The 23,675-nt window shown below is 40.9% G+C and overlaps 2 protein-coding genes across 4 annotated transcripts; one reads left to right on the top strand and one right to left on the bottom strand.

Moving 5' to 3' along the window:
* Nucleotides 1–400: 400 nt before the first annotated feature.
* On the top strand, nt 401–8,848 carry myl6 (myosin, light chain 6, alkali, smooth muscle and non-muscle). Of its 2 annotated transcripts, XM_072684469.1 has the most exons (7): nt 401–484; nt 882–909; nt 2,570–2,713; nt 3,672–3,845; nt 4,163–4,240; nt 4,420–4,455; nt 6,023–8,848. In XM_072684469.1, the coding sequence occupies exons 1-6, from the start codon at nt 482–484 to the stop codon at nt 4,446–4,448; spliced, it is 456 nt and encodes a 151-aa protein (XP_072540570.1). In that variant the 5' UTR covers nt 401–481; the 3' UTR covers nt 4,449–4,455; nt 6,023–8,848. The 2 variants fall into 2 exon arrangements, with proteins under 2 accessions (XP_072540570.1, XP_072540571.1); XM_072684470.1 differs by lacking the exon at nt 4,420–4,455.
* Nucleotides 7,770–23,675, bottom strand: smarcc2 (SWI/SNF related BAF chromatin remodeling complex subunit C2). Of its 2 annotated transcripts, XM_072684467.1 has the most exons (26): nt 23,548–23,675; nt 22,036–22,155; nt 21,703–21,788; nt 21,537–21,618; nt 21,131–21,223; nt 20,939–21,008; nt 20,435–20,504; nt 20,248–20,323; nt 19,479–19,723; nt 19,199–19,323; nt 17,439–17,489; nt 17,264–17,301; nt 16,080–16,210; nt 15,866–15,937; nt 15,626–15,739; nt 15,365–15,518; nt 14,580–14,696; nt 14,125–14,187; nt 13,769–14,027; nt 13,064–13,225; nt 12,766–12,833; nt 12,504–12,624; nt 12,253–12,416; nt 11,515–11,649; nt 10,899–11,208; nt 7,770–10,664 (listed from the first exon to the last, which is right to left on the bottom strand). In XM_072684467.1, the coding sequence occupies exons 1-26, from the start codon at nt 23,656–23,658 to the stop codon at nt 10,600–10,602; spliced, it is 3,102 nt and encodes a 1,033-aa protein (XP_072540568.1). In that variant the 5' UTR covers nt 23,659–23,675; the 3' UTR covers nt 7,770–10,599. The 2 variants fall into 2 exon arrangements, with proteins under 2 accessions (XP_072540568.1, XP_072540569.1); XM_072684468.1 differs by lacking the exon at nt 17,439–17,489.

Raw genomic sequence — 23,675 nt, 5'->3', positions numbered from 1 at the left:
AAAACTGCAAGTACAATCGATGTCACCATTTTAAGCGTGAAATTAAACAGAAAAGTACATCCTGCTAAGTATTTTGTCACTGTCACGCAAAAACCTCCACTTTTACAGTTTCACCTATTGACATCATTTTAAGCTGCCAGTCCTTGACGTGTAAAAATTGCAAATTGAATACATACTGACTTCTGTTAAAAGTTTGGATTTTTTATCTACGAAGATTTTGCGTGACAAAAGGATCATAATGAGGAAATATGTCACCCGCCTCTGTCCATGTAGTGCACTATGTAGAGATTAGGGCGCCGTTTGGGATTCAGCCAACGCCCACTTGATTTGATTGGTCGACGCGCTGACTCGAGATTAAATTACGTCATGCATTCATTACCCTGCTGCTGTGTGTCGACGGACCTCGCGCAGTCCGGGCTCCGACGTTCTGCAAACCCCCAGCCTGCCCCACCTCTCCTCTCCTGTCCTCTCCACCGGCGCAATGGTGAGTGATCCAGGCGGTGTTTCTGATTTGTAGAATAGTAGTAACACGGAAAAGTCAGACATTTAGCTGTTTTACTGCCTCGTCTCGGCTTTATGTTCGGTTTTATACAGAAAGGCGGCTGAGGAGCCTTCTGTTCCTGACAGGCCAGGGGGGATTAACACCGCTAACGGTATCTAGCTCAGCTAGCTAGCTAACTACATAAACACAGACATAATTCTGCCTTATTGCACTGTTTTACCAAACTGTCTTATCAGTTCAGCCGGCTGATGCAAGGGGCCAACAATGCAAAGGGTTTTGACTTTCTGCGCCTTTTATAGTATATTTGATCAGTAATAAGATGATGTGATTGTGTGTTTCCTCTTCTTTCCTACAATGTCTGCATCACCTTTTCATCCAGTCTGACTTCACGGAGGACCAGATCAGTGGTGAGTTATCTGTGGTCACTAGCTAGCTAAGGTTACCTTTACCTTTACAGTCAGAACTGGGAGTAGTGCTTTATTACCTGTATGGTAAAGGTGTTGGGATGAACACTGTCCTCAGTAGCTCTGTCCTGTTTAATTCATTTTCTACACTGTCCTGATAGGGTATTTATGTCCATGTCACTGCTAGGGCCAAATGTTAGCTGCTGGTGAGTGCAATGAACGTTGGTGTGATGCCTACTAACGTTATGATGGGTCTATTAGCTAACTCCAATTATTTGGCACGTAAAATAATGTCACTAACCCTAGTTTGATGTTCCCTTAATAATCGGATTGATAGTATGGTTGTATAATCGTGTTTTGTGTGAATATGAAAATAACATCTGGATGCTGTAAAAAACAAAATCCGTTTGTTTGACGTTTGTAAGCCGGAAGTAAAATGAATGTGAAACCGTTAAACACAAACGCATTATTTTCAGTAAAAAAAAAGGGTAAAAGTCACAAGCGAGAGAAGTTCAGGTTCACACATTATTATTTTTCCTGTAAAAGCAGTTGTTGCTTTACTTATGTTAACCTTATGTTTTAACGTAACGTTATTCGAGGTGGCCGTTCCACCTTAAACAGTGCAGCAGCTCCAGTCTGGCGCATCAGCCGCTAGGATGTAACTGCTGCCCCATTTAAGGTGGAGCGGAGAACTCGACAAAGAAGTCAACTTCAGCCTCAGTAAGGCGTGACCATGCTGATCTAAAGGAAGCCGCCGTCTATGTTGTTTAGGTTTTGCCTTCAAATTGAAGATGTCTTTGGCTGGCTAGCTCCTCAAGTTATGGCCGCGGAGCTCTCTCGCCTTTTTAGGCGGCGGTCTGTTGTTCAGTGTTGTGTAATTTCCTCCGTCTTGTTTGGTTGATAAAGTCCTGCTTGATGGAGTGCCGTGTTCCCCCCACTCTCTCTCTCCTTGCCATATATGGCTAAGAGTAGTGTAGAGCGGAGTTTGAGTCAGGCCTGCCCGGGGAGAGCCGCATTCCTCCTACTAACAGCTCAAACTCGAGGAGGGGAAACACTCTCCCAGCCCTCAGACATCTTCACTGCCACGGTAAACAACGTGTGCGGCTTCCACATACTGAACTGACCTTAAATGAACACCTTTTATTTCTGGAATAAATGGCTTTTATTCACAAGCTGAAATGAACTGTGTGCTCTAACATTGTGCTTTAACATTTTGAGGTGCATATTTTGTTTCATTTGCTTGAGTGAGAGTTCCCTCACCCACATGCAAAGCTAGAGTAAACATACCTGCATGGGTTTCTTTGAATCCCCTATTGACAACTTTTAAAGAATTTGGGCCAATTCCCATTACCCTCAAATGTACCAAATTATCCAAGCCATGTTTGATGTCTGAAGTTTGCCCCTTTAGTTCTGGTTTGAGGCAAATGTGTGGTTTAGGCAGTCAGCTTGTAGCCTTGCAGCTCCAGTTTAAAACTAATAAACACAAATGTCAGACACTGAACATGTCTTGTCAGATAAAATACCTTTGGCATAAGGTAAAAAAAGATGGTTAAATTTCTGGCCAGTTAATTTATTTTAGTGTTGCCCTAATCCTCTCATTTAACCATGTAATTCCCAGCACTGTTTCTCGAAACCTCATTTATTAATGTTTGCTTTTTCTCAGAGTTTAAAGAGGCCTTCCTGCTCTTTGACCGGACAGGCGATGGAAAGATCAGCTACAGTCAGTGTGGGGATGTGATGCGTGCTCTGGGTCAAAATCCTGTCAATGCGGAAGTGCTCAAAGTGCTCGGCAATCCCAAGGCTGAAGGTCAGAAACCCAATCTAACTAATTGTGCTAAAGTGTAGCTAGATTGGTCTTACGCTATAGGTGTTGGTTTACCGTGTTGTTGTTCTGTAAAGCATGGTTGGGGAAATCCAATCCTGCAGGGCCAGATTCCTTGACACATGATTTAAGTCAACTCCAAACTGTGCTGGCCTACAGTTCCCCACCTCTGCGGTACAGCAAGTGGTAGAGCGGGGCAATATGACAATGTTTTATCATATTGTGATAAATGTTGATGTTTTTGTGGTAACAATATGCTTTTCTAAGCGTATCGAGGATACTGTTAGTGCTTAATAAACACTGATCCGCTGCAGATTTCATTACAGGCAGCATTATTTGACAGGTCTAATTAGATGAAGAGCAGCAGATGTTGAATAAAAGTCACTGTACTCAGTACAGGAGAGTATCTAAATAGTAGTTTATAAGATTCTGTTGCTACTGATGTATTTAGTCTGTGATTACATGTATCGTAATAAATATTGTGATATAGTATTTTTACCATATCACCCAGCCCTAGTGCTGAGCTGAGTCATGTTTTAAGGTGGAGACTGCTTGGTTCTGAAAGGTAGCAGGAAAGCAAAGATTAATGTTTATAATGATTCAGAATGGCAAAGCAGACTGAGAAGTGATTATAAGTGATTAAAAGCACAGCGAGTGTCTACCTTTTGGTTTTCAGAAGCACTGGCTGGTTTGACAGATCTTAGAGTGATGTTTATAAATGGCTGCATACAGAAGAGGGTAATTGAGTCTGCTGAAAAGTATTAAATATTTTAAAGCTGAAAACTCAGAAGCATTACACAAGCCCTCGGGTGAGCGTTGCTTAGTCTTGATTTGTTTCACTCAGAGGACCTGCTTTCTGCCACATTAGTGACACTACAAGAAGATGCTAGTTAAAGTTAAGGAAGATGCTGGTTAATGTGGTGCATGATGGTTGTTTTCTCAGAGATGAACATAAAAATGCTGGACTTCGAGCAGTTCCTGCCCATGCTCCAAGCCATTGCAAAGAACAAGGACCAGGGCTCTTTTGAGGACTTTGTGGAGGGACTTCGGGTGTTTGATAAAGAGGGCAATGGGACAGTGATGGGTGCTGAGCTGCGTCATGTCCTGACCACACTGGGTAAGTAGTCAGCAAGATTGTCTATGCTGTGTAGAACTTAACACAGATGAACGCAGAGTTGAAAATTTCCACCACCCGCTATTTCTTGATTATCAGTTTGCAAAGTGATATTTCTGGAGGTTCCCCACAGAAATGGGTTTCTCCACCATTACAGCAGTTTTTACTTTTGAAACAAGTCGGTCTGAACAGTTGCACCCTATGGTTCCTGTTTCATACAGCCAGGAAGGCCATGTAAACGTAGCGGTTGGTGATATTCAGCATGAAATTATGGATGATGAAGAGGATGCTCTAGATATTGTATGTGTGTTTGCCTGCAGGTGAGAAAATGACAGAAGAGGAGGTAGAGACTCTCTTGGCAGGACATGAGGATGCCAATGGCTGTATCAATTATGAAGGTAAAGCGCTTTTCCAGAGGTCCAAGAACATGTGTGGGGTTTTATTTTAATTGTATTTTGTACTTTTACTTCAGGTGTGTGTGTGTGTACAGTGTGTGTGTACAGTGTGTCTGTGTGTATGTTTTTACACTATGTGTTAATGTTTTGTATCTGTGTTTATTCCCCTCCCCTCCCAACAGCCTTTGTGCGCCACATCATGGCTGGCTGAGTGGAGGGTACGGACAGTGAACCCCTTCTTTCTCTCTGGTTTTATTACTTGTGGTTTTTGCGTTGTTTTTGTTTTTTCTCTACGGCAGCGCCTCTCCTGCTCATCCCGGCTGTAGCTTAGCATGTAGCCTCTCAGCATGTGGCTAGGAGACTCATTTGAGCTCTAACCGTATCATTAGCACAACTGGCTGGCCAAGCTGATGCCCTGTCTTACAGCAGCCCCTTCCGTGTAGATCAGCTGGGTTAAATGTCTGAGAGAGCCACACTGCGCTATTCACTTTTTCAGGCTGAATTGCTCCGAGCACTGTGTTTGCAAATGTATTCCAGCTTAAGGTTTGGTGCTATGTCCTAAATCAGATAAAGAAGCTGACCGTGTTAAGGATTACGCAGATTTGACAGATGATTAGAGGCCCTGACTTTGTATACACCTTCATTGGTCATTTTATCATGTACAACTACCATATAGGTGCACTTTATTGGTTTACAGTGACCTGACTGTAGCCCGTCTTGTTCTTTGACCAAATTGTACCTATCCTGTCCCGTAGTGTGGTAATGGACCCTGTTTGGATCAGCTATTATATGACTGATGGACTACTTTCAGCACAGCAGTGTGTTGAGGGTTTTAAACCTCTCTTTGGGACTGCTGAACTGAAAATAGTACAGCCAACCCAACATATCCAGACAACAGTGGTGAAATGATGACTAATGCAAACTGAACACGTAACAAATGAACATGTAGTCTGTAACAGTGCAGCTACTACAAATGGGAGATATGGCAAGTATCACAGCAGTGCACTTGCTAAGTGAACCTACATGGTAGATGTTGTTAATATGGCCATTGAGTGTTGCTGCACAGTGGGTGTACCTAAAAACACGGGAAACTCTGAATATGTTGGAGACTGAATATATATATATATAACTCCAAATAATAACTGTTCTTTCCTCTGTTTATTGGAATCTTGGCGGTTGTAGACGCACTTTGGTGTGTGTTGTGTTGTGGTGCTGTGATATAAAGGTTCTGTTTCTGACTAAAGATTGTGTAGGTCTGCAGTTTCTCTCTCTCTCATTCTCATTCTCATTTATTTAAGTGGAATGAAATGCAACAGCTATCTGTGTGTGTGTGTGTGTGTGTGTTTGTGTGTGTGTTTGTGTGTGTGTGTGTGTGTGTGTGTGTCTATATCTGCTGTAAGTACTGTCTGTCTCTGTCTCTCTCTCGCTTTCTCACTCTCTTGCTATATAATCTAACTTCTATCTCTCTTTGTCCTTATAAGGAGGTATGCTAACCCTAACACATTCCAGCTTCCTGTAGGCCTGGACAGTCTCTTCTATTGCTCTTCTATTCCCCTATCTAGGCTGCAGCATCCCACCCCCCCCTTTCTGTTTATTATTGGGTTTCCATGAAAGTGTTGTTTGACTGACAGCCAGAGTACCATACTTGATGTATACTGTGCTGTTCCAGTGCTGAGTGCTAGCTTTGAGATTTGCATGGGGACACTAACTGATGCTGTAGGTGGAGGTCACTTGGTTGACTACATTTGGCTGACATTTGTTTCTCTCTTTTTTTCTTTCTTTCAGAACTCGTAAGGATGGTAATGAGCGGTTAAAGATTTCAAAAACACAAGTTTATTTTATTTCCCATTCATTTTTTCCCCTCCTGTTTTTTTTTTTTTGTTTTTGTTATGTATGTGTCCATGGCTGCATTGCATTATTATTATTATTTTTTTCTTAAGTGCCTTTGATCTGTTTGTGTTACATTGTCATTCCTGAAACATCCGTGGAAGATTTTCTTTTTTCCAGGGAAGTTTCTGTATGTTAATTCCTGTACACATCTTCCAAGGTGTTAAGTCTCTATGCTCTATGTCCGGCATTGCATTCCACTCTGCCCACTGTGTCCTGAACCTTCTCATTCAGTCATTGTGTTTTATACCGAAAAGGTGCATGTAGAGTTCCTGTAAGCAAAGGCAGGCAACCATCATCTGTTAGTAGCTGACTATGTCCCTTCCCATTGTCTGTTGTATTGTTCAAGTGTAAATTAATAAATACTCAGAGGTTTAAAAAAAAAAAAAAAGTTATGTTCTCCCCCCCCCCCCCCCCCCTTTTCCCTTGGTGTCAGTAATAATAGATGACCTTGTAGGGCTCTGCTATTCCAACCTCGATCACTTAGTGCTTGTTTGGCTGGGCTCATTCCAGTTCAATTTATGGCAGAACCAAATTAGGAATGTGTGGCCACTTTGTGTGAGTGTGTGTACATAGGGAACGTCCTGCAGGCACCCATTAAGAGTGATCCTTCTTTGGTAAAACAAAGAGAAGCTTGGCGAACTTGGAAGCCGCACAGATAAAGTATGCAAAACGTACACCTCAGACAGACCTGCATAAGTTACAAGCTCAAACACAGGCCATCTGTCTGATGGTGTTATTTGGTTACTTTACTGCTTGCTTTAGATTAGAAAGACCTGAACAAAGACCACGTTTACTGCACCAACACCTCATAATCTATATTCATTATATTTCACATTACTTCTCTCTTAACTTTCAGATATGGGACAAATACTTGGATAGTTTAGTGTCAATCAACTCTGTTCATGACTGTACAATAGAATAAATACAATAATGGAAGCCTGAAATAAAAGTACTTCAAATAGCTGTGAGAAGGTTTGGTTCTACTGCCCTCTAGTGGCTGTATGACTGCTAGTAGACTTTGACCTGTGTCATGCATGGAGACTTTAATTTCAGCTCCTGGACAACATTTCAGCAAAAATAATAAATGTCAATTTGTATATTTTTGAAATCACACATTTACAGGAAAAGTAAAAAAAATAAATAAATGGAAGTCAATGTAAACAGATATTCCAGGTCATTTTGGTGTATGTCCATGTTCATCTATTCATCATATTTTGAAAAAAAAAAACAACAAAAAACAAAAAGATTTTAACTGGCAACAGTGGAGCTAAAATGTTTTGTTTTATTTTTGAAAAATGATTTTAAATTATGAAGGAAAAGGGGTTAGATGTTTCACCCTACACCAGAACTGGAGTAGGGTGAACCACCTTCTAACCATGTTTACTCCAAAATGACTTGGAATTAAATATTTTTACATTGACTTCCATTGAAAAGGTTACATGTTCAATTTTAATTATTTTGGAATTGTTGAAATTCTGTGTATGGTTTGTTATCATCCAGCATACGATGATAAGCAAAATATATAAAAAAAAAAAAAATGACATGACCCCAACATTTGACTTTTTCAGACATTTTGAGTTGGAAATTTCATCTTTTTACAAGTACACAAACAACCTAAAGACTTGACACTGGAAACCCATCATTAATGACATTTTTTTTATTGTTCAAGACTTATGGATGTATTTCAGAAACTAAAACTGATGCATTCTCTCTATCCAGTCTGTTGAGCAAGCAGGTGTTTGACCCATTGACCTGCAACAAATGAGCAAAGGACACACATCCAAAAAGCATCTGACCACTGTACACGCAATTCTTTCCAAGGTTTCACACCATCGTTCAAAAAGACAAACCAAATGAAGAGGAAAGGAACGTACAGACTGACTATTTAATATACTACTAGTGTCACACAATGATAAAGACAGAAAGAGACAGCCGGCGATCTGAAAGAGTTGGTCATATTACATCTGTAACACTGGTAATGAGGCCTGTATTTTATGTGTGTGTGTGTGTGTGTGTGTGTGTGTGTGTAAAATGCTGCAATTGATTACTGCATATGTGGGTGTCAGCATGCATGGGTAAAGATGTAAACGGCATTACTTTGGAAACGTGTGCGAGTCTGATGCTGGCTGTTCACTGCTTTTGCAACACAATGTCAAGCAGTGAGCTCCCAGCATCCTAAACAAAAACACATGGCACATAAAGGCAGAGGAACTTAAATAAAGAAATGTATGGCAAATAAGTCTGGGCTTATGCACACCCACCGGTCCAGTCTCATGGTACAGAGTGACACGTTCACATCAACAAATTAGTAACACAAGTATGTTCACACAATGAGAAAGAGAGCAGAGATACATACAGTATGTTAACAGCAATACTGCAATCATGATAATAGTGGAAAGAAACATATAAAAATACAAAAATAGGAAGGATACAATATGAAGATACACAAGAATACAACTGCAAATGTAACTTTGAAATCCCTTGTTTGTACTGTTTAGATAGTCATCAGGTAATGAAATTAAAAGGCTTTTCTCCTTCATTTAGCCGGGCTTCATTTAGCCGTGGGTTTGGCCTGCCATTCAAAAGACACACTCATTCACACACACACACACACACACACATACTCACACATTCTGAGCTTCATCAGTCTGACAAAAATCAAAAATGAAATACATTGTGATATGAGTTTTTTTTAATACCATTAAAACACTTCTGATTACAGCTGGACTAATTCTACCTGGTTTCTTTGTATCATACACAATCCACCTTGACCTTTCCTTATCCAGAAACGGACATATTCCATGCTGTTCACACACTCGATCAAATCTGTCAATTCACTCGCAATGAACTGGTGAACTTAAACCTGTTGCCTCACACACAGTGGACTAGGCAAGACTGTTGATTTTTCACTTTTTTAATGATTTGTTTGTTGCCTGTTTTAGTTGTTCTCCCAATTTGGTACTGCCAATTACCCACCCGTTTGTAACTCCCCCTAGTAGTAGTAAAGCTTCCGACACTTGAAGGGTAAGGACTTTACAGGTCTCCTCCAATATATGTGAAGCCAGCAACCGCATCTTATCGAACTGCAGCTGATGCGGCATTGCTGGGCAGCTAACACACTCGGAGGAAAGCAATGGGTCCCCAGATCCACTGCACCAGCTAAAAGACACCGGTGCTATCCAACATAGCCTTCATAGTGATGAGGCTCTTTCGGACTCCAAACACTGATGGCAAAGTGGCATGGCTCGGGATTTCAACTAGTGACCTCTGGGCCATAGTGGCAGCGCATTAGACCGCTGAGCCACTCGGAACTCTAGACAGTTGATCTTTTAAAAAAGCAAAATAAAAAACCCTATACGGACATACAAACGCTCATTGTTCTAAACTGGGGTGAAAGAGACTGCAGACAGAGCCACTTCTTACAGTATGCTGCTAACTGCAAGCAAACACGCACACACACACTCGGAGTGGAAAGAGCTTATAACGAGCTTTTAACAGACTCTCCAAGTTTACAGTACATGGTTTTCATCTACAGTCAAAGACAAGTTTCATACAAGGCAAAACACCGTTAACGCTATTTTGTTGCCCTCGTTGTTTTTCATCATGCTAAAAGTTACTTGTACATAAAAAATAAAGTAAGCACAACAGGCCAACCCACTAAAGCTTTCACATTGTCCCAAGAGTAAAACCGACAGTCACACATACAGAGTAACAAATACAAAGTCAAGTTTCTTTTCAAATTCGTTCCAAATGGAGTGCTTCTATTCAACAAATACAAAGATTAAGTGAGAGAAAGGAGACTGCTTTTTAAAGGACTTTTAAGTGCTTCAGGTCAAATCTGACTTCTTGTCTCCAAAAAAGTAAAAATGGGGAAACATTCTAAAAAGTGCAGCTTTCTTTTGTTTCTTGTTTTGTTAACAGGTATAAGTACCTACACTGAGGTGTCTTTATGTGACAGTTACCTCTGGATTGTGGATTCTGTAGCTTGTAGTTTGGTGAAGGGCTCAGTAAACACTGACCGAGAAGAGGCTGGAACCTGACTACAAATCCCAAAAGGACCTTCAATACTGCTTCTGGTGTTCTGATGCAACGTGAAGTTGAAGAATACTGCTCATCTCCATTCTGTCTGGGCGTGTGTGGGTTTTTTTCTGATATGTTTAAGCCAGACGTGTGGTTTGTGTTTGTTTCTTCTCTGGTGGTTTAACAGGGGGTTGGTCCAAACAGGTCTCTAAGGCTGCACTGATTCAGGTGAAGTTCTCATGTCATGCTGAATCAGTCATTTACTTAAGATGTTGGCAATTTATGTTTGTATGTTTTTTTTTAACTGAGAACTAATTTTCTCTCTCCCAAAAAGAAAGTCAAAAATACAAACTACATTTTCTTCCCTTTGTTTCCCTGTCTCAATCTCTTCTCTTTCTCTAACTCTTTCCTTCCACTCTCTAAGATCCCTCAAACTCTCTGTTTGGCCCTCTTTACTGTGGTGGGGGCACCGGGGCACTGGGATGGAGGGAATCCCCCGCTAGTGGAGCGCTGGATTCTGAGAGAAACATGGGAGGAAATGGAGCATAGAGAGAGATAAATAAGAGCAAGGAACATCAGTGATGTACTCAGTATACACCATAACAGTCTTAAGTGACATCATTACATTTTTACATTATATCAACAGTAACTGATTTTCTTCATGAATGGGCACCTAGTATGCACATAATATCAATATCTGTAGTGTGTGTATGTGTGTGTGTGATAAGTTGGCATGTTTATATTCTCTCACCGTGCGCTGCTCCAGTCTGTGTGTTGTTGGATGGAGAAGTGTGAGAAGCTGAGGGGAGCGGGGCTTCATTGGGGGCGTTGGTGGTGGCTGCCGGGGCAGGGCTGGGTGTAGCAGCTGGGGCACTAGTGTTGGGAGTTGACTGGTGGGGTGCAGGTGGAACGTTGGCAGGCTGGTTTCCAGGTTGGTTGCTGTGGTGCTGGTGCTGGATTTGCTGGAAGTGTTGCTGACGAGCTCTCATCTCTGCATACTTCAGCTGCTCCATATGGAATGACTGACGATCCGCAAGGAGCTGCTGCCTCTGGTACTCCAACTGCACACACACACAAATGCACACACTGGGTCAGATATAGTATATGCCAAAATGTTTGAGGACACTCCTTCTAATGAATCCATTTAGTTACCTTAGGTTGCACCCATTGCTGATACAGAATTGCAAATGCACACAAACAGCTTGTAGAACTGTAGAAAAGTACTGCCAATAAACTAGGACTCTCTGGAGCAGATAAACATGACACTATATATGGGCTAAAGGGATTAGGTTCCAGATCAAAAAGGCTCCAGAAACACAGCTGCAAAGTCAGCCTTTTAGAAAACTACAATACCAATAAAGCCTTACCGCCTCTCTCTCACGATCCATGATAGTCTCCAGCTCCTCAAAGTGTCTCAGTTTGATCTCCAGCTTCTTCATCTGAGTTTCAACCAGCAAAGCCACCAGTGACTTGATCTTCCTCTCCTCCACTGCAGCCAAGTGCTACCCAAAAAAAGGAGCGCGAGGGAGAGAGAATTAGAGTTAATTAACTAGGATGCAAATAATTTAATTGAATTTGATATGTTAAATCTGTGTATTGATATAGCAAATATAAAGCCTTTTATTAAAGCAGAATTATACAGCTTTCTTGCTCTTGCACTCCCCCTTCAGTCAGGAAGTGGACTTAGCATTTTGAGCCACCACTAAAAGATTTGAAATGTATTTTATCATCTGAGAATACAGAATCGGCATCTGAAGTGAAAGAATCATGTGGACTGAAGAAGTAGAGTAACATTACAGACTCTTACACAAATAAGACCCGGGTTACATAGCGTCATGCAGATCTCACAAGCATTTCCCACCTGCTTCGCCAAAGTTATTCAGTGCATGTTCTACCATGCTGAGCCCAGAGTAGCAACAATAAAGATGTGATTCTCCATTTTACAAGACAACATTTTTTAAGCTGTTATTTTAAGGTAAATTTATACATAAAGCTGCTTGTGAAATGTGTATATGTTTTCATTTTCAGTTTATTACAACATTCAACATCAGAAAATCACAATATTTGAAACAAAATCTGTCCTAATTTAACACAGACCCACTCACCTTTGCTTTGACAGCGGCAGCAGCCAGGGCAGAAGCAGCTGCAGTGGCCAGGTTCCCCTCCCCAACATCTCTCTCCACCTTGGCTTTTCTCTCTCCATCACTCTCTCCTTCCCTCTGGCCCTCCTCTGACCCTTCCTTCCCTTCTTTTTCTTTCTCTGCATCTCCTGAAGAAAACAGGATACGTATTTGAATGGGTTATCAGTGAAAAGCCACTCCATAATTTGGCTTCTGCTCTCAGCACATGAACATACCCATCTCTGAATCTGTCTTCTCCGCTTCTCGTTCCGTCTCTCCTTCTCTTGCTCTCTCTTCCTCTTTCTTTCCATTCTCTCCTTGCTTTTCCTCCTCTTCACCTGCTCCATCTTTACCCTCCTGTGGCAAAGAGGCAGGAAAGAATTACATACAGTACACATAACAAACACTGTATTGCAATGTAATGTCCACTTACTAAAGCATGCACATATGAAGAGTAAATGAACAGTGAATTGTGATAAAGCAAGTGTGGCTGCTTACCTTGCTCTCTCTCTTCTCCTCACTGGGCTGGCCATCACTGCTCTTGCTCTCCTCACTGCTTTCCTCTGCTGGAAGTACAAATGGATGTATAATCTCCTTTGAACTGCAAGGCCCATATGTGTGTTTCACACTTTAATTTATGGGTATGACACTACATAATAGTCACCAATTTACTGAACACTAAATATAAGCAGTATAAAGAGCTTAATTAGAATGTGACTGTATGTGTATGTGTGTGTGTATGTGTGTGTGTGTGTGTGTATGTGTGTGTGTGTGTGTGTGTGTGTGCATGTGTTACCAGGCTTCTCTGAGTCTTCTAGGCCAGTGCCGGCGATGCCACTGCCCTCCAGGCCGTATAGAGGGTCTGGTCTGCCACTCACTCTGGCTGCTTCCTCGACTCGACGCACATGTGCCTCCACCAGTGCTGCTGGCACTTCTTCCTTCATACGAGAGAACTCCTCTGCCACCACACACAAACCAGCAGGATTAATTCAATGTTTTATATACAATAAAGCAGGCCACAAATTATGGTATTTCATATACTGTATCAACGAAAGTATTGGGCCATCTGCTTATTCATTGTTTCTGTCTCTACTGTCCAGGGAAGGAGGTGTTTTACTACATTTTGGAGCACTGAAGTGAGGATTTAATTGCACTCAGCAACAAAAGTGTTAGTGAGGTCATGATGAGATGGACTCCCAAGCTCATTCCAAAATGATTGGATGGAGTTTGGGCATTATACATGGTGCTAAAAGGTTAATGTTTAAATGCTCCAGAGAGCCCTATTTTGTTGGCAATACTTCTCCACTAGGACTAGACTAGTTGTGTGTGCGCATGTGTCAGCAATGGCCACATATTAAGCTAGCTGAATGCTGAATGCTATTAGGAGGTGTTTTTAGGAGGTATGTTCACAAACTTTTGGACATGTAGTGTATATTTACAGGATATTCCAGGGTTATGACAACATGTACATTCACTCATACACACTAACTTGACCTCTCACCTAGAGCAGACTTGGCTGCAGCGGATGCCACTCGTGGGTCGACTACTGACGCGAGGAAGGCCACTGTGCTCATGACAGGGTTTCCTGCCTGGCTAAATGGGACCGGCTGATAGGCCAATGGGCCAAGGGTGGAGGAGCTATCCTCCAGATAAGGGTCTTCGATAGGCAGCCGCAGGAAATGAAGAATACACTCGTCCTGCGTACGACTGCCCACATGCTCTGAAACCTTATTCCAGTCATCCTTGTACATCTCCAGACCCTGAAGACACAGAACAAAGAGCAGAGCTTATAGCTTATGTCTGTGTGGATGAGATAAAGATCAGGTGTGTGCATGTGTGTGTGAACGTGTAGAGTACCTCCAGCAGCAGCAGAGTCTCCTGTTCAGTCCATTCCCGTGTAGCACTGGCTGCGTTTTTACCCTGTGAGAAGCCAGGTAATATACTGCTTACTCTCTGACAAGTCCATGCTTCTAGTGCTTTACAATTATTTTACAGAATATTATTCAGTTAATCTACTAACTGAAACATCATGCCATCTTAAGTTCTTTACTCTTTATCATTTGAAGTCATTTTGTCTTCTATAGTACAAAAAAACAACAGAAGCCATATTGCGTCTACTAATTTCAATAGTATACTACAGCTTGTCAGAACTGCTGCATGTTACCGTAGCCACATTATACACAGTGAAATAATGTGCTTTTTCCAGAATTAACTAACCAGATTTTTCGACTAATCATTGCAACCCATGTCAGACTCTATCTAAGTACTCCATATGTCAAAAGGCATACAAGCCACAAATGTCACTGTCATACCTTTGCTGGTCCGCTCTTTTTGCTGTACATGTCGGTCCGCAGACCAAAGTTCTGCAAATCTGTTGGCTTGTCCTTCACTTTGTCAGGGAAAGACAGTATCTGCTGGGAGGACGGAGTCTACGAAGTAGAGAAAGGACAGATGGCATAGCAGAAAATGTAAATGGTAAAGAGTCAATTGTAACTCTCATTTATTACGTGTGCATTTGTTTTAAGTGCATGTGTTTAACACCAAGGGCCTCACAACTACATAACCTATTCACAAGTTTAATACTAATTGCTAGAAACAGTAGAAGACTTTTTGGGTTTTCAATAAGAACCTTAATCCTAAAATCTTGAGTACTGTCTGTTTACACTTGGCATTAACCTGTGTTTTGTATCCGGATAGTATCTGGATCTTATTTTTTTCCCTCTATTTTGTTTACACCTAATTCAATCATTAAAATGTGTCCCAAACGTGACCAGATGAGTTCAGATTTTACTTTCCTAAATGAAAAGCACAATAACACGTGCATCGTTAATTATGTACACAGTAATAATAATGTATTTATGCTTGCATGGCAGAAACTGATTACATAAACTCACTTTCTAAGGCTTTATAAAAGAATCACAGAACTCTCCAAGGACACTGTGAAGTCTCTAAGCACCCCAGGCCCAGTATTGATGCCCATCGATATGCCACCAATAGCAGTTACTCTATAATGTAAATTACCAATAATTATTAACTCTAAAAGCAGTCTGTGGTTTAGAGGGTTGTATGTATACAGTATGCAAATGGGTATAAATACCTGAGAAGCTTTAGGCTGCAGGGGTACCAGGCTGGATGGTGTGTCTGCTAGCACATGGAAGTGGGATGTGGGTGGTGGTCCCATTGGAGTAGGACGGCTCTCTGAATCTACCTGATAATTAATCAAACCCCACTGCTCCAGGAAGGCATGAACCCTGCAAACACACACAAACACACACAGATATTATTTTAACTGTCCTTGTGTAGATGAGACTACAGCCTCATTTAGTCTTTGGCATTGTTGTAGTCATCCCCTCCTGACCTCATGATGGCACACACATCTCCAGCCAGGTTCCTACGGCAAGCCGTGGAGGTCAAATACTCCTGTGGATTCAGTCGGTAAGTGTCAATCATGAAGTTACGGTAGGCCAGATAACTGCAACACAGAGTGGGAAAGAAGATGGGAGCTGGTGTGAGCAAGTGGCAGAATCAATATAAATGTGGCACAATCATAGTTTACAGTTTTACATGTTATGCATGTTAAAAGCGTATGGGGACTCACATTTCAGGGGTCTTTGACTTGTTCTTTCCATTGAAGAACTCTGGCAGAGCTCTGCGCTCTATGGCATGAACACTAAAAGAAAAGGGGGCAAGAGGAAAATTAACAAGCAAAAAAAGTATAAAATTAAGATTAACATGAAAATTAAAAGGTTGTACTAAATGCAAAAGACAATTCCAAGTGGCATGTGAGGAAACAAAGACAGATATATTATTACCTGTTGTAGTCAAACCAGGCAGCATAGCTGGGAATAATGATATGGTGAGTCTGCTCTGTGACATTATCCTCATGTAGATCAGAACTTTTCACCGGCTCTCCCTTCACACTGGGGGAACCCTCCTCTTCCTCCTACACACACACACACACACACAGTGTCATAAACACTGACTCGTTTAAACCTGGTCACCTCATGTGACTAGTGTGTGGACTGTATCCCTATAAGAATTTAGCCATATGAGTTTACACTTCCTCTCTGGTTAGTTAGACTGAAATCTGATTGCTGTGTGTAATTAATACTGGTGTTTCGGTTGTACTGGGAAGGTTTCTGGTTGATAAATTTACACATGGGGCTACAAAAGCGTCCGACCACCTTCTAAAGTGGTTTAAGTAATCGGATTTGTATCTGTTTTAAATGTGTCTTGGGTGCTTTAACACTTGCATTTTTATGTGGCTTGGCTTTATCCAGATCCTTAATCTTATGCTTAATCCTGATACTCATGACACATAAAGTGACCGGTTGTAAAGGATCTATGACTTTCCACACATTTATGTACACACACACATATATATGTGTAGAAAATAATTAAGAGAGGTCTGGAATGCATAAGTGTCTCCGGTCTGCTGTTCAGTTAGATCAGTCTAGTGACTATTGGAATATGAGTTATACGTATTAACCCGAATGATTAACCAGATTTTGCTTTTGTGCCAAATTTACAAGGAAAGAGCTGAAAGCTGTTAAATAATGATAGCCCAATGTTATACACACTACAGGCCAAACATGTGGGAGCACCACTAACTTCTAAAGATAAACTTTTTTAATTATGACAGATATTGATATATTTATTAACATAGAGCAACAATAATAATAACAACAAACAACTAACTGATTATTAATTTATTTTGCTCCTACACATTGATTACACTCACTTGATTCTTACATTCAGATGACTGAGGTGTGTTAAATAATGTTTTAATTAGCCATATATCACTTTTGGCCTGTAGTGTAAATATTGAGGATATGATTAGCAGTTTTTAAGACACACCTATATAGGTTTTGGAATCGGTCATGTCCAGGTAAGAGCAGGGCTTAACCTATAAACATATTCTTTTTAATATTGTATTTCCCCCTGCGCATTCATTCTCATCTAAATGATTCAACTGTGCAAAAATAAATGGTTATACCTTTCCCACAGTCTCCATGGACTCGTCCTCTTGTTCATCTGCAAAGAAGAAAAGAGAAAGAGCAAAAACGGTCAGTGCTATAGAAGGAGAAGACTAACATCACTATCAGTACCACGGCTATTACACACACACAGCTGGCAAACACAGTGGCAGATACACTAATAAATCTACTGACCCACGTCAGTCCCACCCTTCACTGGAGTTGAGTCTGAGTCCTTCTTGGTCACTATACACACACACAAAGAGCTTGTTTAAAACATAATCTACTCTCTTAACACAGGGGTGGCCAATCCTGGAACTAGTGGGCTACCAGACTGCAGAGTTCAGATCCAACTCCTGCTCTGGGTAATAAAGGCTTTAAGAGGTATCAGGAGCCAGTATTGGAGCCAGGTTTATTGGATCTGGGCTCTCCAGGTTGGTGGATCTCCAAGACCAGGATTGTGCACCGTTGGCTTAACATGTACTGTAGACAGGTGACAGCAATAAGTCTACTAGTGTAATGTATGTGTGTGTTTGGGTTGCCCAAAACAGATTAAACAGTAGTACTAAGTTTATACTGCTGTATCTTGTGATATGTCTTATATATGTGTAATAAGCTAATAAACACACCAGTTACTCAGTAATGTGGCATGGTTATTATGCTACTATGATGAAAACAACTGACTTTTGGACATGAAAATTCTGATTGATCAATACACCCACAGAGCACTTATGTAGAACTGTAAGACAGTTTTGTAAGTCAAGATACTTACAAAACACAAAACTTGGGCTGAGTCAATCATGAATCATGAACAGTTCACATCATTTGAAATTGTCCATTAAGTTGGTGTATTTAAATGTAAACAAAAGTAAGCATGTACAATACCATACAAAAATATACTGTACTGTTTTAGGCACCTGCGAACATTAGAATGTAAAAGCTCCTTATCTGGGCAATAAATGTTAATTTTCTCAGTACATTTTCATCAATGATTGATGAATATTAAAATAAATACAAATTTCATACATTTCAAAAGTAGTGATTTTTTTAAGTGCTTAAAAACGTTAAATCACGTGAGCTGGTGATGGAATTTAATACAGCCACACACTTTCTGGAGGCACTCAGGGGACATCTGGAAACTTTGAAAGGCTTTGTTCTTTAAACTAATTCACAAGATATCTACTTTTTCCAACATTAGAAATTCTTGTTCCTTTGTACTACATTTCTCTTTACTTGCATTTATTCTAATGTGGTGTTTTTACAAGTGAAGCCACTCTTATTGCAGAGCTAAATGGTTTTAAATAATGTGTGTAGGTGCCTAAAACATGTGCACAGTGCTTCATAATCCTTGTCTATAACTGTTGGTGTGCTTGTTAAACAGATACAGAAGTATGTATACAGCCTTCCATGTACAGAGTTTTGACCTAGAGGTTACATAAAAGTCCACAGAAACAAATAAAAACAATGACTAATTTGCTTAGTTATAACCTAGTAATAATAGACTATAACAACATTATAACAGTAAAAGAAATCTATAATGACACACAAGCTCTAGAGGCTGACTTATGATAAGCTTTAGTTAATATAGAATATAGAATATACAGGGTATTAAACCTATTGCAGAAACTACCAAACTATACTAAAGAAATACCAAATGAAAAGCATTGCTTTATGAAAATCAGCTCTCAGTCACCTATTAAAACACTACTAACGTCAATCTACAATGGTTACAAAGCACGGATGGATTGGATGATAGTATGTTGTAAATGACCTCACAAGCCTACATGACTGGTGTTAGATTTGTATTCACAGCCTTCTGTGATTTAGTAATCTCTACTGCAAAGACCAATGTCAGGATTATGGAAAACAATCTATTGTGGATGCCAAGAGTGTGTGTGTGTGTGTTTGTGTGTGTGTGTGTGTTTTGCTTGTTTTTGTTTCTGTGCAGGTGTTACCTGTTTTATTTTGTGAGCCCTCCTCTGCTGCGGGAACAGGTGAGGGCTCATCCAGGTCTTTAGTTAGATCTTCCTGCTCCTCCTCTCTCTGGCCGCGCTTTGATTTAGTGTAGGGGGTGGTGGGTCTTTAAGTACAAACATACATACATACACACACACACACACACACACACACACACACACACACACACACACACACACACACAAGATGGCTATACATCAGTTCCATGTGGTATCTGACAGAGAGTGTGCAGTAAAAGCTTGCTGCTCTCTCTCATACCCTTTCTTGGTGTTTTTCTTCTTGCTCTCCTGAGGGGGAGGAGTAGGAGATGGAGAGGGGGAGCGTTTTCTTTTCTTGGCATTGCTGGCTTTTTTATCTCTCCTCTCATCCGGAGCACTCACTTCATCCGTCAGTGTTTTGGCTGAAATCCTCTTCCTCCTTGTGCCACCTTCACCAACCTCATAGTCTTCCTCATTCATCCATTCGTTATACTGGTCTAAATCCAGAATCCACTTAGCGTGAACCTACACTCATGAACACACAGGTGTAAGTTATGAGGCAGATTTGTGTTGCAGTTAACAGTAAAACAAATTAGATTCGAGAGAGATAACTAAGGAGAGGTATGCAGGAAAGAGTAGGAGAGTAGAATAAATAGTACAAAGAAGTAAGAAAGAGAACACAGAGAGGTTAAGGCCTGTTCACTGTGTAGTGCACTATTCTGGGAGTCTTTCAAAACCGTAGTGTAGAATATCCAAATCACCCAACAATAGGTAGTGCACACATGATGGTAATTTAACTGAGCAAATGAATTAATTACTGTTGATTGGTGGCATGATGTTCTGCATGCTTAAGCAAAAGAATGTGACTGCTGTCGTATAGTGTAACACTAGTGTGAGTAATGAACTGTGCTCCCAATAACAGTGTTTTATATAGTGCTCCTGATTTTGCAGTGCAGAGAACAGTAAAAGAGGAGAGACAGCAAGACAAAAAGGGGCACAGCTAGGCAACACAGAATTAGAAAACATTTAGATAGAGTGTGAGTTCAGACCTTCCTGGGTTTCTCTGGACTGGGTGGATCCTCCACTACTGCCTCAACTTCACTGGCTGATATCCATGTGTCATAACTACTCAAAAATACAAAACAGCACAATTTAACAAACATTATTTAAGACTGTTGCATTGGATTATCAATAAGTGTGTGTGCTTATGTGTGATGTGGTTATGCATAGCCTTACCTGTCAGGCCAGTAGCCCCAGTGTAGCAGCATCTGTTTATCTCTCTTCATAACAGGACGGACCCACTCCTCTGCACCATGCACACATAAGTATATGCAGTCAGCTGACCACTTAACGGTTCAATCATTCTGCAATGTTTCATTGGGCTGTGTATCGTAATTCTGTACTTTTAAAGTATCAAATGAATCAGAACGATGCTGATTGTGGATTTAAATTGACTAGTTGACAGGTGGACTGTACTGTGAACTGTAAAAGTCTTAAAAGTTCCTCATAAACAAGTCACTAAACAACCTTGCATTGTTGTTCACTTTAAAAAACTACACACAAAGCTTGAACTGTGGAACGTGATTCATTTAGCAGCCTATATTGATTTTTAAATATATGTATATGACTATTGTATTACTGTTTAGGAATCAGTATTAGAATTAGAATCAGTACTAGAGGCAAAGTATGTGTAAGTTTTTCTAATACCCAGCCCAAGTGTTTCAGCTCTAACTGACTCACCCTCCTCCAGACTGGCTGGAATGGGCACTACCACATGAGAACTGGACTGCTTATCTTCAGTCACTGACCCCTAAAAAACAAACACAAAAAAAAACAAAATAGCAGAAACAGAAACACAATCAAGACAAATTCTAAAACATGATCTCTCTTTATCCCTCTTCCTTTCTCACACACACACAGTTGGGATGGTACCTGGTGTCTCTTTATGATGTCCTTCAGTTTTCCTAGCAGCTTCGGCTCAATCTCTGAGCTCAGGTAGATCACAGGCCGAGTCAGACAGTTATTCTACAGAAACAGAATGAGTTTTATTCTTTCATATTTCAAATATAACAAAGACTGGCTGAAAGACATAGGGAAAAGAAGAGAAGAGAATAGTAGAGAAGAGAAAGAGAGAGGAAGAGAGCGAATTTGACCTGAGAAAGAAAGCCAAAAATAAAAGAAGGAGAAAGAGAAAGAAATGCAGGGAGTGAGAGAAATAATCACACATGAGGAAGATAAACAGAACGAAAGAGTGGGAGAGAAAGAAAAATAAACAGAGAGAGAGAAAAAGAGAAAAGGGGGAAACAGAAAAAGCAATATATATATTGCATAGTCTTACCTGTACCAACGATTTTTCTATGGTCATGAACATCTCAACATTCCGGTCCATTCTAGATGGATTCTGGAAGTCAAACCTTCTCCTGAGACACAAAATATTCATTACGAAAAAGGTCTTCAACACTGCTGATTACACTGCAGAAATTAGACTGCAAAGAGCATCTCACCATCCCTGGTCACTCTTAAACTTGTAAGCAGCAGCAAGGATGTGACAGAGAGCTCCTCCGGCTTTAAAATCCAGAAAACTCTTCATCTAAACACACAGACAGAGATATTCATAGTTATAGCTACTTCTTTCAGCAAATGCTCCAATAATAATCAGCACAGCTCTCCACAGCAGCCAGGAGTGACAGTGCTTAAAGGAATTTCTGACAGACATCTCCTTTTTGACGGGTGTTCGTTTCAAATACCACGTTTCTTCAAAACACATGTAAAAAGTGGGATATTTGTCATGGCAATCTGAGTGATGTGTGTGTGTGTGTGTGACTGTGTGTATGTACCGGTAGCTTGGTGAGAGGAGGATTGCTGACATGGCGCCCGAAAACTTCCTCTTGAAACTGCAGCAGCTGAACAACCAGACTGGACAAAGACTTGTTGGTGGGGGGCTCGGCTTGAATGTACTACGCATGCAATCACACAAAGAGAAATCAGGGGTTAAACATCATAAATATTATAAATTACAGGGATAAATGAAGGGAGTCAGGAAATACTGTCTATGCTGGACCTCAGATGACAAGGAGATGGTTTGCACAATAGCCCACATGAAGAACTGATTTTTATCTCAAATCTATTTGCTGAGAAAGTATCTACAAAGTGGACTATTCAAATAAGTGTTACTGCATTTTCTCTTTCTGGATTTTTTGCAAATATTGTGTGCACTTCTTGACTTTCACAGCTCCACTGTAAATAGAATGGCACTAATAATGTGACAGCATGATCCCCTCATTAAAAATGAAATAAACGTAATAACCTCCAGTGCCTTTGAGTAATTAGCACTTTGTGTATTGCATTTTTGGCTAATGTGGGAAACCAGGTCCCAGAACATCTGAACTGCTTCTTTCTCGCCAACATTTGATAAAAGTTATAGCTTTCTGTGCTCTGTTAATACAGAAAATGTGTTTTTAGCTGGTCTCTGTCATTTCCTCTCATGTTAAACCTCTAAGACTATGAATGTTAGACATTTCGTCTGGTCCCTGTTATTACATTGGTGTCAACGTAGACACCTGGTAACACCTTAAACTAAGACTTTTCTGATGTATAAACGAATATAACGTATGTCGGGTGAACAAAGCCATTAAATTACACTGCACTCAGCTCGTATCATACATGTTCTTTACTGTTTGTAAATAAATCAGAGTGTGAGTGTGTCTATACGCTAAACGAGGCTGCTTCCCTCACGGCTGCACCTCAGTGCGTGTTTTGCTTCTCTCCTCACAGGTTAACGGTCCACTGTCAGACCCTTCACCGTGTCGGTGAATGGGAGGGGAGGGGCAGACCGGCCGCAAAATCACAACACGTTGCGGCTTCACCTCCTATTATTAATTAGAGACGCGAAGGAGTCCCAAAAACACCCTCAACGCAAAGCCACCAGCCTGCACATCTGGACTGGAGGAAAGCAGGCAGCCACCGCAGTACCGTTAGCACAGCTAGCTTTACCCTCCTCAGATAAAGGAAAACGTTGTCCAGCCCCTTCACGAAATCGCATTAAACATGGCTGATGGACTATAAGGAAAATATGGAAACACCCGGAGAGTGCAAGAAACACTGTGGTTTTGTTTGAGGCTGTTTGTCTGTTTCCCAAAGCGATTATCTCCCATCTTCTATTGTTTCGTTTCTCCTCAGTGGATTTAAACAGCTGGATTTCTCTCTCCATCCCTCCCTCCCTCCTCTCTCTGTATTACTCTCTCTCCCCTGTGCACCCGCTTTCTGCCTCTCCTCATCACTCTTCCTACTTTTCCATGACTAAATACCAACGCCGCCTTTTGTATTGAATGCATAAAAGCGAGCAGTACCTTTTTATAATTTTTGCCCAGCCAGACTCGGACATTGTCGAACTGTGAGACGGTATCAGACGCTTCGAAATATTTTACATTCGGGCCGCCGTCTTTCTTCCGTACCGCCATCTTTGTCTACAGCCAAA

Source organism: Salminus brasiliensis, chromosome 7, assembly GCF_030463535.1.
Source record: "Salminus brasiliensis chromosome 7, fSalBra1.hap2, whole genome shotgun sequence".
In the NCBI taxonomy this organism is placed as follows: domain Eukaryota; kingdom Metazoa; phylum Chordata; class Actinopteri; order Characiformes; family Bryconidae; genus Salminus; species Salminus brasiliensis.
Note: the sequence above shows the minus strand (reverse complement) of the source record. Positions and strands in the feature narration are given on the sequence as shown.

Coding starts and splice junctions, on each gene's coding strand:
- myl6 (XM_072684470.1), top strand. Junction 3,846..4,162: donor TCATGTCCTGACCACACTGG/GTAAGTAGTCAG, acceptor GTTTGCCTGCAG/GTGAGAAAATGACAGAAGAG. Junction 4,241..6,022: donor TGGCTGTATCAATTATGAAG/GTAAAGCGCTTT, acceptor TCTTTCTTTCAG/AACTCGTAAGGATGGTAATG.
- smarcc2 (XM_072684467.1), bottom strand. CDS start 23,658: ATGGCGGTACGGAAGAAAGACGGCGGCCCGAATGTAAAATATTTCGAA. Junction 22,156..23,547: donor TGGGCAAAAATTATAAAAAG/GTACTGCTCGCT, acceptor TTGCATGCGTAG/TACATTCAAGCCGAGCCCCC. Junction 14,028..14,124: donor AGACTCTGCTGCTGCTGGAG/GTACTCTACACG, acceptor CTGTGTCTTCAG/GGTCTGGAGATGTACAAGGA.